The sequence below is a fragment of the Sapajus apella genome, unplaced genomic scaffold, assembly GCF_009761245.1.
Source record: "Sapajus apella isolate SASKATOON/1434 unplaced genomic scaffold, GSC_monkey_1.0 scaffold44, whole genome shotgun sequence".
NCBI classification, from domain to species: Eukaryota; Metazoa; Chordata; class Mammalia; order Primates; family Cebidae; genus Sapajus; species Sapajus apella.
Window position 1 is genome coordinate 688,849 of NW_022436984.1, and position 18,903 is coordinate 707,751.

General features: G+C 46.4%; 1 protein-coding gene across 3 annotated transcripts in view; it reads left to right on the plus strand.

Moving 5' to 3' along the window:
* Nucleotides 1-18,903, plus strand: part of MAPRE3 (microtubule associated protein RP/EB family member 3) — a 58,120-nt gene that overhangs the window by 35,228 nt on the left and 3,989 nt on the right. For 2 of the 3 annotated variants that reach the window (XM_032301268.1, XM_032301271.1), the window contains exon 2: nucleotides 17,930-18,057. In XM_032301268.1, the coding sequence (XP_032157159.1) occupies nucleotides 17,937-18,057 (121 nt within the window). In that variant the 5' untranslated portion in view covers nucleotides 17,930-17,936. Of the gene's footprint in view, nucleotides 1-17,512; nucleotides 17,542-17,929; nucleotides 18,058-18,903 lie in introns of those variants that run through there. The other variant, XM_032301269.1, reaches the window with a different exon arrangement.

An 18,903-nucleotide genomic window follows, 5' to 3' on the forward strand; every position in this document is an offset into this window, starting at 1 on the left:
TTTTTTAGGACTGGAGTCTTGCTCTGTCGCCCAGGCTGGAGTGCAGTGGCGCAATCTCAGCTCACTACAACCTCCGCCTCCCAAGTTCAAGCAGTTCTCCTGCCACAGCCTCCCAGGTAGCTGGGACTACAGGCATGCGCCACCATGTCTGGCTAACTCTCTGTATTTTTAGTAGAGACAGGGTTTGGCCAGGCTGGTCTCAAAACTCTTGACCTTGTGATCCACCCGCCTTGGCTTCCCAAAGTGCTGGGATTACAGGCATGAGCCACCATGCCCAGCCAACACACTTTTTAAAATGGCAACAGTGTTGGTGAACGTGTGTTGAAATGAGCACTCATAAACTTCTGGGGAAGAAATGAAAGGGACAGCCTTTTTGGAAGCTGTCAGTTCTTAAAAAATATATTATGCCCTTTGGTTGGGCACAGTGGCTCATGCCTGTAATACCAGCACTTTGGGAGGCCAAGGCAGGCGGATAACAAAGTCAGGAGTTCGAGACCAGTCTGGCCAACATAGTGAAACCACGTCTCTACTAAAAATGCAAAACTATTAGCCAGGCGTGGTGGCAGGCACCTGTAATCCCAGCTACTCGGGAGGCTGAGGCAGGAGAATCGCTTGGACCCAGGAGGCAGAGGTTGCAATGAGCCGAGATTGTGCCATTGCACTCCAGCCTAGGCAACAGTGAGACTCTGTCTCAAAATAAATAAATAAATAAATAAATAAATAAAAATAAAAGTTTATACATATATATATATATACACATATATGCCTTTTGACTCAGTAATTCCCTGCCCAAGGGTCATAGATTTAGACAAAAATTGAATGTTCACATATATTCGAGGAATATCAAAAATCAAAATGTCCAACAACTAGAGGTAATAATAGCATGGAATATTATGCCCCATGGAACATGATGCTTCCTAATATCCTTAATTGTTCTTTGAAGTGTCCACAGCATCATCTTAAGTGAGCTTGTGGTCTTCACCATACTCTCAAACCTGCTCTTCCTGCAGTTTTCTCCATCCTTCCGGTGGCTTGGACAAGAAACTTTAGGGTCATCTTTGACCTCTCGCTCTCACATCCCGCAGTGTTCTGCAACAAATCCTAAGCTCCACATTTGTAGGATTCTCCCTGCTTCCCAGGCCTCTTGCAAAGCATGAACTGCAAAGGCTTGAGAAAGAAAGAAAGCAACACTGAACTCCCCTTGAGTGGTTAGGGTTTTGGTTCCTACATTAAGGCACAGTTTTCCTTTTTCTTGAATTAAGTTATCTAACAGTCTCTTCCTCCTAGGGCAGAATCAATGGTCCAAATGGCCTCATTGAGAATATAACACCTAAAGGGAGGGTGGCAGGATTCAAAGTATTATTACAATAACTAGAAATAGGTGAGGGAGAAAGTAATGGGATTTCATTGGTGGTAAGACTACTTGCTGAGAAGTGTGTATTTTCAGTGAGCAACAAATATTGTACAGCATAGAGGACCATCAAATTTAAAAGAGACCTTAAAACCAAGTGTGTGGAAGCCTCCATTAGCTGCTGTGGCTGTTAGACAAGACGAGTAGGCTTTGCCATTGGGTGAAGAGAGGCTTGGTAGACTATGGATATCTGTTGATTCCCATTATTGGGGAGGAAATGTAATTTCTTCCCAACCTTTATAACTTCATAGTTGGGACAGATCCCTGTAACAAAAGACAGATCAGCAAAAGAAAAACAGGCAAAGTTTTTTAATTTTGTTTTTGTTTTTCTCTTCAGAGTCAGGCTCTCACTTTGCACCCAGGCTGGAGTGCTGTGGCATGATCACAGCTCACTGAAGCCTCGAACTCCTGGGCTCAAGCAGTCCTCCCTCCTCAGCCTCCCAAGAAGCTGGGATTATAGACGTGTGCCACCACAACCCACTATTTTTTTTTTTATTTTATTTTTTGCAGAGACAGGGTCATGTTGTGTTGCCCAGGCTGGTCTTGAACTCCTGACCTTGTCAAACAGTCCTCCTGCCCCAGACTCCCACAGCACTGAGATTACAAGCATAAGCCACCACCGCTAGCCAGGCAAGTTTATTAATGCATTGAGGGCACAGAATCCAGGAGAAACCTCAGTGAAAGGCAACTCAAGGCAGTGGCTTCAAACTCTGGTTTATATGCCATCTTCAAAAAAGAACAATACATTTGTAGAGAAATGACAGGACAAAAGAAAGCAATTTTAGGCATCCGAAAGGGGGAAACTATGGGAAGGTAGATAACATGGGAAGAAGCCAATGGAGTAAGGTTTGTTTGCAGATTCCTCTGGTGCCTTGTCTCGGCTGATAATAACCATCTCCAGTAAGGAAGAATTTATATCCTGTCTTTAGGCAGAAAAGCAGGAGAATAGAGCTCATCCTCTATTTGCTACTCTTTAATTACTTTTTTTTTTTTTGAGACGGAGTTTCGCTCTTGTTACCCAGGCTGGAGTGCAATGGCGTGATCTCGGCTCACCGCAACCTCCGCCCCCTGGGTTCAGGCAATTCTCCTGCCTCAGCCTCCTGAGTAGGTGGGATTACAGGCACGCGCTACCAGGCCCAGCTGATTTTTTGTATTTTTAGTAGAGACGGAGTTTCACCATGTTGACCAGGATGGTCTCGATCTCTTGACCTCGTGATCCACCCGCCTCGGCCTCCCAAAGTGCTAGGATTACAGGCGTGAGCCACCACGCCCGGCTTCTTTAATTACTTTTAGCTCAGAAATAATATTTATGTCAAACAGGCATATTTTAGGGTGACATATTCTGGTTTCCCTTCACCATGAAGTTAAGTCATAACACCAAAGGTTCGTCTATATCTCCCATGTACAGATAGGTAGAAAGGTTTATGATAATTAGGTAAGCCCAGAGTGGCAGGTGGTTGAAGGGCTAATTTACCTCACAAATGTTCTCTTCATGTTTAGAATCCCAAGGAGGAAGTTTGGACTTGGTTAAGTTGTCTGTGCTTAAGTTGTAAACCCCGCTACCCACATTAGCCAGGATTCTTCTTAATTGTCTCTTAGGAGTAATTGGGAAAGTTTTGAATGGCCTATGGTCTGTCAGAAGTAAAGGATTTACTGCCCTGGGATAAATTATATTCTGCATAATGAACTTTACTTTGACAAAATTATAGTTTCTCTTTGAAAACCTTATTCCCTTTCTGAAAGAAAACAGTAGATAGCGGAACAGTCTTGGAGCTTATCTTTAGAACACAACAAAATGTCACCCACATGTCAAACAAGAGTAGAATAACAGAGATATTTAAGGTCCTTGAGGTTGTGGTTCAGGGCTTGTGAAAAGTTCTGGGGAGGCCTCTGTTAATCTTTGGGGCATCACAGTCCAAGTATACTGTTAATGTTCACAGTAGAAGCCAAACAAAGGAATACTAAAAAAAGTGAAATACATATCTACAATTGTAAAATATGCAGCTGCAGGAGGCACTGGAGATAAAGGAGTATTTGATTCTGCTCAGAGAATGACTTTTCTATTTTATGGCCTCAAGGTCCTGAGCAAATCTTTATCCCCACCTATTGGGTTTTTTGACTGGGAGGGTAAGGATGTCACAAGGACTTGTTCAAAATATGATGAGTCCTTTCTCTATCATGCTTTTGACTATCTCAGTCCTTCTTTAGCTCTGGTTTAGAGGGTATTGTGCAGGTTTAGGTAGAAATGTAGATGGATCATTCTGAATCTTTATAGATTCAGCCCCAATAATCCTACAAACAATTGGATGTTTGAAACTTTGTCTTCTTTCTGTTCTAAAGTGCCTCTCAAACAATTTTGTTCATCAAAGGTTTCTTGACTGGTGACTATAATTCTAAATTATCCTTGGTGAAATTATGGCATCTAGAAAAATAAGGCCACAAAGTTGAGTGATAGTATAAATGCATTTAAGAAGCAAGAGTCTTCTAGGCTGGGCACAGTGGCACTCACCTGTAATCCCAGCTACTTGGAAGGATAAGGAGAAAGATTGCTTGAGCCCAGGAGTTCAAAACCAGCCTGGGCAACATAGTGAGACTTCACCTCAAAAATAAATAAAAATTAAAGTTATGAAATTTATTTTAAAAAGAAGAAAAAAATCTGAATTTGCATATTTTGGAGGGAAAAAGAAGCAGGAATCTTCTGAAGCAGTACAGGCTTAGGTTTAAACTGAGACAAAGCCATAATTCTGGGGACAGTCAGCTCAGAGAGTTGCATGTGTACCTCATGTTTAACTCCTCCTGCCCTAAGCAAATGCCTGGGCCTTCCAACTACAAACCCCAAGCAGATTCGCAGTTCCTGGAAGACAGAAAGGTTTGAAGCGGCAACCACTTCCAGAGCCAGACCTTCATGGACAAAGCAAGAGATGACTGAGGAAAGTTCTCATACGATGTATTTGTAATCACCACAAACTGGAAACAACCCTGATGTCCTCAGTGGGTGAATGTGTAAACAGTGGTGCATCCATACGTGTGCCATTGTTTAGAATACTGCTCAGCAATAAAGAGGAACCATTAATCCATGCAACAACTTGGATGGAAGTCAAAGGCACTATTCTGAGAAGAAAAAAAGCCAGTCTCAAAAGGTTACTGTATAAACCACATATATAACATTGACAAAATTATAGAGTGATGAAGAACAGATCTGTGGTGGCCAGGAGTTAGGGTTGGGGAGGGCACAGCTATAAAGGGGAAGCATGAGGGAGTTTCTTTGAGATTATAGAACAGGTCTGTATTCTGGTAGGGTAGTGATTACATGAATCCATGCATGTGATAAAATTTCATGGAGTACATGCCAGAAAAAGAGCGCATGTAAAAACTGATGAAATCCAAATAAGGTTTGTAGTTTACTTAAAAATGTGCCAGTGTGGATTTCCTGGTTTTGATAGTTGCTATGTACCATGTTACTGGGGGAAGCTGGATGAGGAGACATGAAATACATGGGAATTATTTGTTCTGTTTTGTAACTATGAATCTAAAATCATTTCAAAGTAAAAAGTTTACAGAAAATTGGAGGGACTCCCTTGGGAATCTCTTCAGTTTTTACTAGAAAAGATTATATAAAAGAAAGCCTTTGCAGAATTATAAATTAATGCAGTTTCTAAGCACTGTAATTTCATTTGTTATAATTTTGATTTGGAAATTATTTTAACTATAGTATTAGCAACATTTTGTATTGTTGACCAAAATACTGTATACCTGAAAAGAAAATCCTTTGATGAGTTTCCCTTCCAGATAAAATAACTCCTTAACCATGGTGTACAGAGCTCCTGGTGATATGGCTTCTGTCTGCCTTTTTTTTTTTTTTTTTTTTTTTTTGAGACGGAGTTGCACTCTGTCACCAGGCTGGAGTACAGTGGCACAATCTTGGCTCACTGCAACCTCCACCTCCTGGGTTCAAGCAATTCTCCTGCCTCAGCCTCCCGCATAGCTAGATTACAGGTGTGCACCACTACACCCAGCTAATTTTTGTATTTTTAGTAGAGATAGGATTTCACCATATTGGCCACGATGGTCTCGATCTCTTAACCTCATGTTCCACTCACCTTGGCCTCCCAAAGTGCTGCGATTACAGGCGTGAGCCACTGTGCCCGGCCCCCATCTGCCTTTTTAACAGTCTCTCCTGCCCCAACATGACTCTTGGATGAACTACTTGCAGTCCTTTCCCTCCTCCCCATGCATTCCCCTTTCCTCTTGACTCTTATCTGCCCGTTGAGTTTCTCCTTCAAGACCCAGTTCAAACCATGCTTCCTTTACAAAGCTTTCCCTGACCCAGGAAGCAGATGCTCCAACAGCTCCTATATCTGGAGCTGGAGCATAATATGTTGTCCTTTGGTTATTTCATTCACTTGTCTAGCTCTCACCTAAGTTCAGGAATTTCTCGAGGGCCCAGAGTGGGTTTATTTCTTCCTATGGGTCCTGTGCTGGCACAGGGGCTGGCACACAGCATTGGGTACTGGAGCACACACTCCATAAATGGCGATGAGTGAGTGATTGAATCTGAGGCTCTGCAGTATCCTTAGAGAGCAATTTTGTCTATTCTTCCTGCCTTAAGGCAGTAATTTCCCACAAAGCCAAACATTAAAAAGGGCCCTGATTAACCACAGTTAAACAAAGTTAATCAATATGTACAACATTATTTTCTAAATATTCAACTTAGTTAAGACTTTATTATATAAACATATTTCCTATCTTGCTTTTCATTTGTGATACAGTGTTGTAAGTAGCTGGAGGAAGATCGTGAGTTGCACTCATGGGTGTTCTTGAACAGATAAGATCTAGAACTTGAGGGTAGGATATGGAATCTGAAGGGGGATGGGTGGGATGTTGAGACAGGGATTACAAGCCTACTTTTAACCTATATTTCATTTCAAATTTTAACTGAAAGAACCAAGATGCTCTCCATTCTGCAGGCAGTCACTCACTGTCTACCTGAAGTGCTATAGCAGACACGCATGGCTGTGATGACAAATGCCTGATACCCCTCTCCATCTTCCTCCTGGGCAAGTGGTTGAGGATTCCACAGTCATCTGCAGGTCTAGCTTCTGTCTCCACACTCCAACAAAATGACTCAGAGTTTAATCATTTCTTATTGCACAATCTAATGACCATATCCCCACCTCAGGTCTGATAGCTTCATTAAACAGGGCAGATGACCTCCTCTTTGAGACTGGGCCCTCCCTTGGCTCTGAGACATCACCTTCCTCCCCACCTCCTCTATTTTCATTGTGTCCCTAACATTCCTCCAGGATTGAGTCATTGGTCTTATGCTGTTTTTAAAAATGAAAAGTAATAATAAACATGTTTCCCATGTCCAGAATTTCCCATTTTCTCTTGGCTGCTTTCTGACATCCAGTCATCTTTAAAGGCCCAATTAGGTGCCACCTTCCTTGAGAAACTCTCTAACTGCTGATCCCCCTCTCATCTTTTTCATGTGCCCAGAGCACTTAAAAGCCAAATGTGCTTTCACTATTTAGCACTTCATATATTCTGCTTGGTGGCATCCCTTGTAATTTTATGAATTACTTTTACCTCTTCAGCCAAAAAAAGGCTCCTTAATAAAGATAAGACCCATGCCTTGAAATGATCCCATGTCCTCATGATGCCTCACTGAGTGTTTAGCACATTTCGTCAGTGGTCAGTAAGCATTTGCTGGTTGAGATTAAGGCAATGCTAGGCCAGGCCTGGTGGCTCAGGCCTATAATCCTAGCACTTTGTGAGGCTGAGGCAGGTGGATCACTTGAGGTCAGGAGTTCGAGACCAGCCTGACCAATATGGTGAAACCCCATCTCTACTAACAATACAAAAATTAGCTGGGTGTGGTGGTGCACACATGTAAGCCCGGCTACTCGGGAGGCTGAGGCAGGAGGATTGCTTGAACCAGGGAGGTGGAGGTTGCAGTGAGCTGAGATTGTGCCACTACACTCCAGCCTGGGCAACAGAGAGAGACTCTGCCTCAAAAAAAAAAAAAGAGAGAGAGGTTAAGGCAATGCTGCAATGTCTTGAAAAAATAAATATAAAGAAGAAAACCAGACCAGGCACGGTGGCTTACACCTGTAATCCCAGCACTTTCGGAGGCCAAGGCAAACAGATCACAAGGTCAAGAGTTTGAGACCAGCCTGGCCAACATGGTGAAACCCCATCTCTACTAAGAATACAAAATTTAGCCAAGCATGCTGGTGGGAACCTGTAATCCAGCTAGCTACTTGGGAGGCTGAGGCAGGAGAATTGCTTGAACCTGGGAGGCGGAGGTTGCAGTAAGCCAAGATTGCACCACTGCACTCCAGCCTGGGCAACAGAGCAAGACTCCATCTCAAAAGAAAAAAAAAAGGAAAAGCCTCTGAAATTCCCTTTCCCTCCTCCTAATTCTCAGGGGGCGAAATCTAAGCAAGTCATCCAGCTCTAGAGCTGTGTAAAATCAAGTTATCCTTCCTTCCCCAGTGTGGTGGTAAGGAAAGAGCATGGGATTTGGGTTCAGTTGGCTAGGTTCAGCTCTGATCTTGTCAGTGGTTGATCTTGAACTTGGAAAAGTCACTGGAATCCTCAACCGTCATTTCCTCATATACAATATTGAGGCAATAACTAAGGCTTTTTGGAGCGAGATGCTGTAATCTTCAAGAGTGGCATTTCTGGTGGGACTTTCAGGCACCATGGTAGGCCAGGAGAGAAGGTATCTGCAGACCTTCTGGAAGCTCTCCAGTGCATATCCCCTCTGGGGTGGGGGCTGACTGTCACTACGTGGGGTTAGTCCTGCAGGACAGGTAGGTAGGATAGAGTCTGAGGGCATGGGGAATGGCAGTCTCCTGGAGAGGGCACAGAGAGTTCAACACTGAATCTTAGTTTGTCCTGGACATCTTCAGGGCAACCTCTGGTGGAAAGGTTAAAGTATAAATGACTGTTCCCTGTCAAAAGGGCATAGAAGTAAAACTGGGAGGATTTTGAGAGGGAACTGGATGCAGGGTGGAAGGTAGGGTGAGAGCAGAGAAGAAGGGCCTGAGCCTGGGGGAAGGGGAAAGTAGGCTAAACAATTCACAGGATGAAGACATTTCGCAGAAGTGTGAGAACACATCACTTGGCCCTGGACAACAACCACAAGCCAGACAGTCCAAAGAGACGTAGTTCCAAAGGAACATAAAGTGACATGGCTTTTATGTGTCCCAGAGACATGGGTGTGCTTTTGGAGCTTGAAGGACCATTAAGAAAACATCAGATCCACCAGGGCTGCTGCAAACATGACAGTTCCCTTCCCAACACGTCATGGCAGCTGCTGCAGCTCCCTGCCCTCTCTATACTGAGGCTAGCCGCAGATGGACCAGCAGCCCACCCCCAGAGCATACCAGGCAGAGAGGTGCTCCCAGTCGTTACCAGGTTCCACTCTCAGAACCATCCTAAAACCATGGGAAGTCCAGCAGCACCATATTATATGCATCAGAAGAAGTTGGTTTAAATCCCTTGCCAAGATTTCTAAGGCTTCTTGCTGCATCTGTTTGCGTGTGGCTGGGAGTGCAGCTAGCAGTCTCCTCTCCTTCCTTCTCCATGTAGCCAATAGCACCTCCTCAGGGTCAACAAACAAGAAATGAGACCAGGCCGGGCACAGTGGTTCATGCCTGTAATCCCAGCACTTTGGGAGGCCAAGGAGGAGTTCAAGACCAGCCTGACTGACACAGTGAAACCCCGACTCTACTACAAATACAAAAATTAGCTGGGCATGATGGTGGGTGCCTGTAATCCCAGCTACCCAGGAGACTGAGGCAGGAGAATCGCTTGAGCCTGGGAGGTGGAAGTTGCAGTGAGCCAAGATCATGCTACTGTGCTCCAGCCTGGGTGACAGAGGGAGACTGTCTCAAAAAAAAAAAAAAAAAAAAGAAATGAGACCAGAAAACAATCCTTTCTGAGCCCACCTGCCATCTGAACCTCCCAAACCCTAGTTTAACCTCTCCCATTCATTCATTCAATATATAGGTACTGAGCAGGTATTGTGCACTGAGCCCTGAGCCAGTACTAATTGAGGAAAGAAATGAGCAACGTAGCTCCAAAAGCACAGCGCTTTCTGCCTGAGGCAGCAGAGAATGGATAATCAAACCTGTCCTTCCTCTCTCCCTGCCTAGTACCCTGACCAGAGGGTTTGTGGGAGTTCGGTCAGGGTGCAGGAAAGAAGACAGTGAGTCAGATACGTCGATGTCTGATCTTGCCTGTCAGTAAAGGTTGTGCAGCTCCAAAGGCAGGGTGATGGTGAACCTTTGGCTCCCACCAGCAGTTCTCTCATTATCCTTCCAACAGCCCCGTGCTCAATCATACCATCATTCTAATGCTTCACACATGAAAACTGAGGCTTGGATACCTTCGCCTACTTGCTAGTGTCTCACAGGCAGCGAATGGCAAAGCCTGCAGCCAAGCCACACTGTGTGCCCTCTGCTGGGAGCCTTGGATTGATTGGTGACTCCATGGACGTTTGTTGACCTAAACAGTAGGTGTTTGAGGAACTGAAAGATCTCTAACAAAAAACCTTTAGAAAGAAAGGATTGCTTTTCTGTCTGCCCACCTAGATGAACCCTACTAAAATGGATTGATTTTAGCAATGAGAAGTTCCGTTTACTACACTCCAGGGTTTCCATTAACCCTCAGAGTTATGGTCAGATAGAGTAACCTAGCCAGAACTGCCCCTAAGGACTCCTTCTCCTGGCCAGCAGCTACAGGAGTGTGGCACCATTATCCCATCCAGCCTGGGGAAACCCTTGGTAAGAGTTCAGATCATTACTCAGCAGAACATGTCCAGGACCCAGTGGCTGGAACTTCAGCAGGGCTCAGGATTTTAGAGTTGTGATCTAAAAGTGTTGTGAGAACAGAATCCTGGAGAAGCTTCAGTCCCTACCTGAACCCACAGCCATCTGGATCCCTGTCCTGGATTATTGAGAAGGGGTGCATGCTAGGCTCCTGGCCAACCCTGCGACTACTCCACTTGCCCCATCTCTGCATTGAGTAATCCAGCTTTGAGAGGCTGAGCCTCTGCATGAGTCAGGTCTTTGCTCAGCCATAATAAGAAGGTGATTGGCTGGGTCTGCCAGAGCTTTGTGACCCGCTGGCTGGCTCCCCAGCCCCTCAGAACCCCTCAGCCCCACCTGCACATACTGCCTCCATGCAAGCCCAGAATAACCTGGATGTGTGACTCACGGGGGTAGGGGTAGCAATTTTGCAGATTTTCCAAACAGGTGACTTCAGCCCCTTGGGCCTGGGCAGGAAGGGGTAGCCCAGTGACAGTGGGCATAGCCCCACTTCAGGAACAGGAAACGTGTTGGCTGGCTCTGCGGAGTTCTCTCTCCTCTGATCCCACAGCATCTGTTCCAGTTGTCTTGGCCGGTAGGATGGCATCTACAAAGCAGGATGTATGGGAAATCTGGAGCTTAGGAGGGATTGTGGTCAGAGCCCAGCTTTGGGAAACCTGGGTGGCTGTCTCTAGGCAAAGTGGCAGAGAAAAGTTCTGTGGTCTGTCTCCCTTCTGGGCTGGCCATTCCATGGTCTCAGAGACCAGAGGCTGGCTGTGTGTCAGGCACGTACTTCTCAAACAAATGCCCTTAGATTTTCACTGTCCCCGCGATGCTGACAGTACTTGCCAAATACGTACTGAATGTCAGGCTCCATGCTTAGCACGGTATACACATGGCGGCTCACTTAATCCTCATAACTGTTCTATGAGGTGGGAACTGTCACTGTTCCCATTTTATAGATGAGGAAACTGAGACCTAAAGTCAAGTCAGACAGCTCGGACATGGTACATCTAGGATTTGAACCCACATGATATGCCTGGAGATCCAGTGTTCTTAAGCACTACCTTTTTGGAGCTTGCTGGAGGCATGCTGGCCACCTCCTGTAGGACTGGTAGACCTGGTGTGTCTTTCTTACCCACATTGGGCAGAGGGTGGAGGCCTGGCAACTGCAGGAAGTTCTTCCAGGGACCAGCCAGAACAAGGCTAAACTTGGGGTAAAAGGAGCTCTAGATAATTAGAGAAGACCGAGTGCCCCTAAATTACCTTCAAGACATATTTGTGGAAGATAGATGTAAAAACAAAAAGCCAAAATTAGATTTAGGCTGGTGATAAGGTCATTATAGAATGTGAAATTTCAGTTGTACAGACTTATTAGCCATCTTTATGATTTAAGAATATAAGTGCCTAGATCTAAGTCCAGTCCTAATTACCTGAGAAGGAAGCAGATGGTCTCTAGAAACCCCTCTGACCATAGGTTAGTGGGATTTGGTCTTGATGACCATTTTTAAAGCCTTAGTCTGCAGAATGACCAGCAGCTTCCCCTCCGGCAATGAGAGTTGTAATTGCCTTTCCCAGTTGCCTGTAAATGCACCGTGAACCTGTGACTCAGCAAAATCACCAGATTAAACCTCCTCAACTTTTCTTTCCCTTGACTGTATTCCTGATAGCAGGAGTCAAGGCCCTACAGAACAGGCTTTTCCCAAGGCCACGTTGTCAGTCTGATCCTCGAATGGGGATCTGCCTGGATGGTGACATGCCACAATCCAGTCAGGGTCTGTTTCTCCTGACAGTCCCATGTGCCAAAGATCATGGCAGAAACATGTGGATGGGGTTGGAAGGCACTGCTCCTGCATCTCTTGGGACAGACAGAGCCTGCCCCCTCCTAGTGGTTACCTACCATTCTCTCCCAGGAGGTGAAGGAGCTCTTGGGAACGAGTGTGTTATAAGAGTTTCCTCAGGCTACATCTTTGCTATAATTGGAGGCAGCTGGTCCACTTAGAGCCCGATGCTTGGGCAAATATTTTATACACCTCTGCTTCCAGCAGCTGGTCTGGTGTGAGTCCAGGCCCAAGTCAACCCCCAATGCAAAAGGCAATCAGAAGTTGGACCTGTTTGGTGAGTTGAAACTGTGGTTTTGGGAGATAGAGAGGCTGGCTCAGTTTAGTCCTGGACCTTAGAACAGCCCCAGTGCTCCATGCCCCGCAGCCAGCCCAGCTCTTAGAGGCTCCCAATTTGAGCTCTAAATTGAACTCTGGAAAGCAGCGTTGGGGGATGGGAATTACATTTAAAGGAGTTTTTGCTCAAGACCTGGGTGCCACCTGCTGGCCATGTTTAGTCCTATTTACAGAGCCAAAGGTAGGAGAGGAAAATTAAAAGGGCATCCCGCCCTCCCCAGTGTGATGAGGCATAAGGAAACCAGGAGGCTGTTTCCTCATGCTGCTCTAGCAAATGCAGCAGAGGAATCCTGTAGAGACCCCTTGGTGCCTGGATGAGTCCTCCTGAGTGAAATGTACCCCCACTAGGGCAGAGTGTAGCACCAGTTGAGAGGACCTGAGTGAGTCCTGAGTGGGGACTGAGGCTCTGTTCCTGCTACTAACTACCCCCTTCCCCAGAAGCCCCATAGTGGGTAACAGCATGAGTCATTGCTGGGCTCCTGCAAGGAGCCATTTTTTCCAACTTCCTTCTCACAGGCGCTACTGCCACTCATGGGACCCTAGAATTAGACCAAAGGTGTAGAATATGCCCTTCCATCATCAGGCATTGACCACCCTGGGAATTTCTGGCCATGCTGAGAAGACCTGGGCACTTTTCAAGTAGCTATGTGGTCTTAGTGACTCTTGGGAGCCCTAAAAGCAAGGCCTTTAGTTGTGTTCTAAACTCCAGGGAAACTGGAGATTTTCCCTGCATACCAAGGACTGGCTAGCATTTTCCCCCCAGAGAAGTGGCAGAATGTCCCAACGTTCCAGCCTTTGCTATTGCAACAGAAGCCGGTAAATCCCAGCTAAGTATGCATATCAAATGAAGGCTGTGGTTCTCATACCTGGCAGTGCACCAGAGGTATTTTTTTTAATTTTTATATATATGTGTAAAATATTTGTGTGTAACTTATAATGTATATATATTATACAAACACACTTGGGCTGCACTCTAGCCTATTGAAGCCTCTGCAGGAGAAGCCAGTGGACTCTCCTAATAAAGAACCTCTGCAATGCATGGAGGAGGCCTGAACCAATAGCAGGTCCAATCCTGTGGAACCAGGAAAGCTGTCCCCAGGCTAGAAGACCCTTGAAGCTCAAATGATTTCAGTCAAAAACTGGAGGCTATGTTTGGACTAAGACCATTGCCTTTGCTTTTCTTCAGTAGTCAGCCCTTGAAACTCATATACTCTAAACAGAACAAAATCCCCAAAGTGGCTCAGGAACTCCCAGGGCCTGCCTACGGCTACTCCTTGCCCCCAGAACCACCCCAGACCAGACCAGCCCCTCTGAGGCCTGTCAGCCACAGCTGGCCCAGAATCACTCTGCCCCAGGGGCCTCATAGGGAAATGAGTCTCTGAGCCTGTGGAACACCTGCAGAGTCATTCTGGACAGTTCCCGGAATAGCTGGTGCTCTCTGCACCAGCTCCTGGCCGTCTTCTGCACCCTCCCTGGAGACCTGGCAGAGTCTGGCCACTGTGGCCTTGGGGGCACTCACATCCATCTCTCTAACTCTGCATGCCCTCTCCTTCCCGACTTCCCGTGGCACTTGCTGTTTCCACCACACTGTTGGGCATTTGGTTATACTGTTCTCATGTGTGCGTTACTCTCCCCAATAAGATTATGAACTTCTTGAGGACAGGGGCAAATCATTTCAATTTCTCGAAGTCTACAACAAAATGATACTCATCAAAATCAGATGCCCTTTCCTTGACCCTGCCCACTCTGCCCCTGTGGCAAGCTTAGCGTCCATCCAGGCATCCACTCCTCCTCCTGTTACTTTAGGTGTGTCCTGGGAACTCGTGTGTCCCCTAACTCTAGTCTGCAATTCCACTCCACCAATATGGTTAGGCAGTTATTATTCACCGAGAACTGGTGTGGAAGCTGAAAGTGAATGGAACACAGCTTGCCCATTGAAGAGCTTACAGTCAGGTGGAAGGGGCAGCCACATACATGATTTCTTTTTTTTGGAGACAGAGTCTAGCTCTGTCGCCCAGGCTGGAGTGCAGTGGCACAATCTTGGCCCACTGCAACCTCCACCTCCCAGGTTCAAGCAATTCTCCTGCCTCAGCCTCCCTAGTAGCCAGGATTACATGCCTGGCTAATTTTTGTATTTTTAGCAGAGACAGGGTTACACCATGTTGGCCAGGTTGGTCTCGAACTCCTGGCCTCAGGTAATTGGCCCACCTCAGCTTCCCAAAATGCTGGGATTACAGGTATGAGCCACCACACCTAGCTTCATACATGATTTTAAGAGACTGTGCAGGATGCCATGAAGAGCCGTGCCCAGTGTGCTGTAGGATAGTAGGCACATGCCTCCTGCAGAGGGGGCCAGAGAAAGTCTCCTGGAGCTAAAGCAAAGTCCTGAGGCTGAGTGCCAGTGGGGTGTTGGGGTGTGGGGGCGTGGAACGCAGGCTGGAAGATGATGAAACACGATTCAGAAAGAGGAGAGGACATGAGGCATCAGTCAATAGTTCGTTACTGAACGTCTTGCCTGTGACAGGCCTGGATACCCCACTCTTGGCTTATAAACAAGTCCAGTGGTGAGCGCAAGGGCCAAGATGCAGGGCCATGGGCGCAGAGCCGCTGTGTAGGAGGAGACTCAAAGTGCAGTCAACATTACCCTCGGAAATCTCTGAAACTGCCAGGTCCTGAGTCTTTAGAAGCTCCCAAGACAATAATTCATTTCTGTTTCTCTTGGCTTTTTGACCCCACCTGGCCTCCCTTTGCCTGGGCAAGGAAGGACAAGGTTTATTTTTCAAAGGAAGAAGAACTAGGAATAAAGAAGAGGGTTTTCTCTCATGATTTGTCTTCAAAGCATTCATTTAAGTTAAATATGCTCCATCCTATGTGCCTGGGGTCAGGGGTAGGAACGTGAGGGGTACACAGCTCTGCAGATGCCTTGCTGAGTCTCCCTCTGTAAAGTAGTGCTGCTCAAATGGGGCCGTGCCTGCAGATCCTCCGGGCATCTTGGTCAGAGGCAGTTTCTCATTCAGTAGGTCTCAGGGAAGGCGAGAGAATTGGAATTTCTAACCAGCTGATCCCCATATAGCCCCAGTGCTGCAGGTCCAGGGGCCACAGCTGAGAACCATGAAGCAGAGGATGAATAAACTTTGTGGGAGGGACAGCATTCCAGACAGGGTGAGTAGGAAGCTGCCTGTGGCTCCTAACTGGGGGAGCAAAGTGGGAGATAAGGCTGCAGAGGTGGGGTCCCATTATGATTTGATAAGTGGTCAGGAGGAGTCATGTGTTAACAGCAGATGCCTGCAACAGACAGGGGAATATTCTTCCTGTAAGAATATAAGGTACATAAGATGTATTCTTATTTCACAGAGACACTTTACTTGTTAAACCTGGAGAAATATTCTTCACTCACTCCAGAAACACATGTTCTCACAATTCGGAAAACACAGTTCTTTTGATCTGTCTTGTTTCTCCATTTCAGATAAAGACCTGGTTACAAGAAATATGTCCTCCTTTTCTTAACAGCGCAAATCAGCGATCAGCAGCAGCTGACCCTTGGCCTCTGTGGGGTGGGAAGGAGGCTCACTGCTGGCTCCACTCCAACTGCTGCTTTCAGTGCGGGAGCACAGGCTCAGAGTGGCCAAAAGAAGCCAGAAATCCCAAGTTATTAAACATCTCAACTTTAATATATTGGGCACTAATTCAAAAATGTTTCCAACACTATGAGTGCTAAACAGTTTAAGTCTGCAAGGCAAATTCAGCCAATGAGTGTCTCTTTTATGACTGCTGGCTGAAAGGACTTGAAGTGGGGGAGGGGGGTGGTCAGACCTGCTTTTAGGTAGATTCTAACAACACAGTGTCAAGGACAGATTAGGAGGAAGGAGAGACTGGAGGCTGGAAGACCTTTTAGGAGGTTCCTGCCAGCCTGTGCTAGAGAGAAAATACAGCCAGCCTCCACATCCATGGGTTCCAGATCTGTGGATTCAATCAAATATCGATAAAAAATATTCAGGAAAGAAAAATGGATCGTTGCATCTGTACTGAACACCTACAGACTTCGTTTTCATGTCATGATTCCCTAAACGATACCGTATAACAACTATTTACATCACAGTGACGTGGTAGTAGGTATTAGGAGTATGAGTAATCTAGAGATGATTTAAATCATACAGGAGGATATCCGTAAATACTACATCATTTTATATAAGGGACTTGACTATGCATTGATTTGGGTATGGGGGATGTTCTGGAACAAATTCCCTCATGAATACCAAGGGACAACGGTATGCCTAAATCCTGAGGGTAAGCAGAACAGGGTGGGTTGAGGAGGTGAGGTTGCAGGACTTGAGGAGTGACTTGGTAGGAGCATGAGGGAGAGGAGGCTGTCTAGGATGACCCCGCAGGCTTCTAAGGTGGTAACTGATAGCTGGTGGTGACGTTCACTGGGATGATGAATATAGGAGCCAGAAGCATGTTCTAAGGGAAGGTTGTGGACAAGCAGAATTTAGGTGCCTCTGCATCAGCCACAGGAATATGGAGTCGGAATTCAGAGCAGAGGCAAAGGTTAGCTGGCTTTCTAAAACACAAATCTGGTCAGGTTACTGTCTGCTTAAAACCCTCTAATGGCTTCCAAATAGAAAGTCCAGATTCCTCCTCCTAAGGCCCTGGCAACCTGTCCCTGCCAACCTCATTGTGCCACGCCCCAACAGAAAAATCTGCTCCCCGGGCCTGCTCCACAACTCAGAGTGCCCGGAATAAGCTCTGCCTTTGTTCTTGCTAGTCCCTGTGCCCGAATGCCTTCCACCCATTCCTTTTTATGTCTGGAAAATTCCTATTACTTTCAGGCTCCAACATCTCTGCTCTGAGCCCTTCGCTGACCCTGCCCAGCAGATGCGCTCACGCCCTTCTTTGTGCTGTCCCTGAACATTTATGTGCCTGTTTCACTGCCCCATCGCTCCCTACTGAGGGGATCTGCCTGTCTGTAAATGCCTCAAGGCAGAGGCCATATCTTTTTTTTTTTTTTGAGACAGTCTTGCTCTGTCACCAGGCTGCAGGCTGGAGTGCAGTGGCACAGTCTTGGCTCACTGCAACCTCTACCTCCTCGGTTCCAGCAATTCTCCTGCCTCAGCCTCACAAGTAGCTGGGACTACAGGTGAGCACCACTACACCCAGCTAATTTTTACATTTTTAGTAGAGACAAGATTTCACCATGATGGCCAGGTTAGTCTTGATCTCCTGACCTCATGATCTGCCCACTTCAGCTTCCCAAAGTGCTGGGATTATAGGCGTGAGCGATAAGATATGGCCAGCCAGCAGAGGCCATATCTCAATTAACTTCGAATTGCTAGCTCCTGGCACATGTCTAGCATTATAGTAGATGCTCATTAAATGTCTAAAGACCCCTCCTCTGGGGGTAAACTGCAAGGCCAATCTGGAGGGAACATTTCTTACTTCCCAGTATCATATACCCCCTCTCTCCTGACAGCTAAGGAGCTGCATGAGGCCCTAGTGCTTACCTCACCTTTCTTCTTACTTTTCAGCTGGGGTATGGCCGTCAATGTGTACTCCACATCTGTGACCAGTGAAAATCTGAGTCGCCATGATATGCTTGCGTGGGTCAACGACTCCCTGCACCTCAACTACACCAAGATAGAACAGCTATGCTCAGGTAGGAGGCTGGAAATACGGGAAGTGGCCCTGCTGGAAGGAAAGAAAGGCCAGAAGGCAGAGCAGACACAGCAGGGAATATACAGCAGTCACGCGTGGCCGAATGATGGGGATGTGCCCAGAGAAATGCATCCTCAGGCGATGTTGTGTGAACATCACATAGTGTGTTTACACAAACCTGGATGGCGTAGCCTACTACACACCTCAGCTATGTGGTATACCTACTGCTCCTAGGCTAAAAACCTGGACAGCATGTTTCTGTACTAAATACTGCAAACAGTTTTAACACATGCTAAGTATTTGCACATCTAAACATATCTAAACATAGAAAAGGTACAATAAAAATATGGTGTTATAATCCTATGGGACCACCATCATATATGTGGTCCATCATTGACCACACCATTGTTAGGCAGCCCACCCATGACTGTAGCTTGTGATTAGACTAAGGCGGAGAGCTGGAGGCACTGAACTAGTCAGACTGGCTGGAGCTGAAGTCAGGAAATGTGAGCAAGGAAAGAGAAGAGCAGGAGAGGCACTGAGAAGGACTGCAGGGAGAGGAGGAGCGGGGAGCTGAGCGCCAGGACGGCAAGAGAGCCAGAGGTCTGACCTCTCCTCTCTGGGTCCAACTCTCAGCTCTTCTTCTGGTGGGCAAGTCACTATATACTGCCCTAGGCCTCGGTTTTCCCATCCATAAGATGGAGATAATGTCACCAACTAACTAGAGTTGCCGTTGGGATTGCCCTATCTACATGCAGTGTTTGGTGTGGTGCTGGTTCGTAATATGCATCAATAAATAGTCATTGCTGCTATTCTTAGAAAGCTGGGGGGATTCTGGCCATGTCTA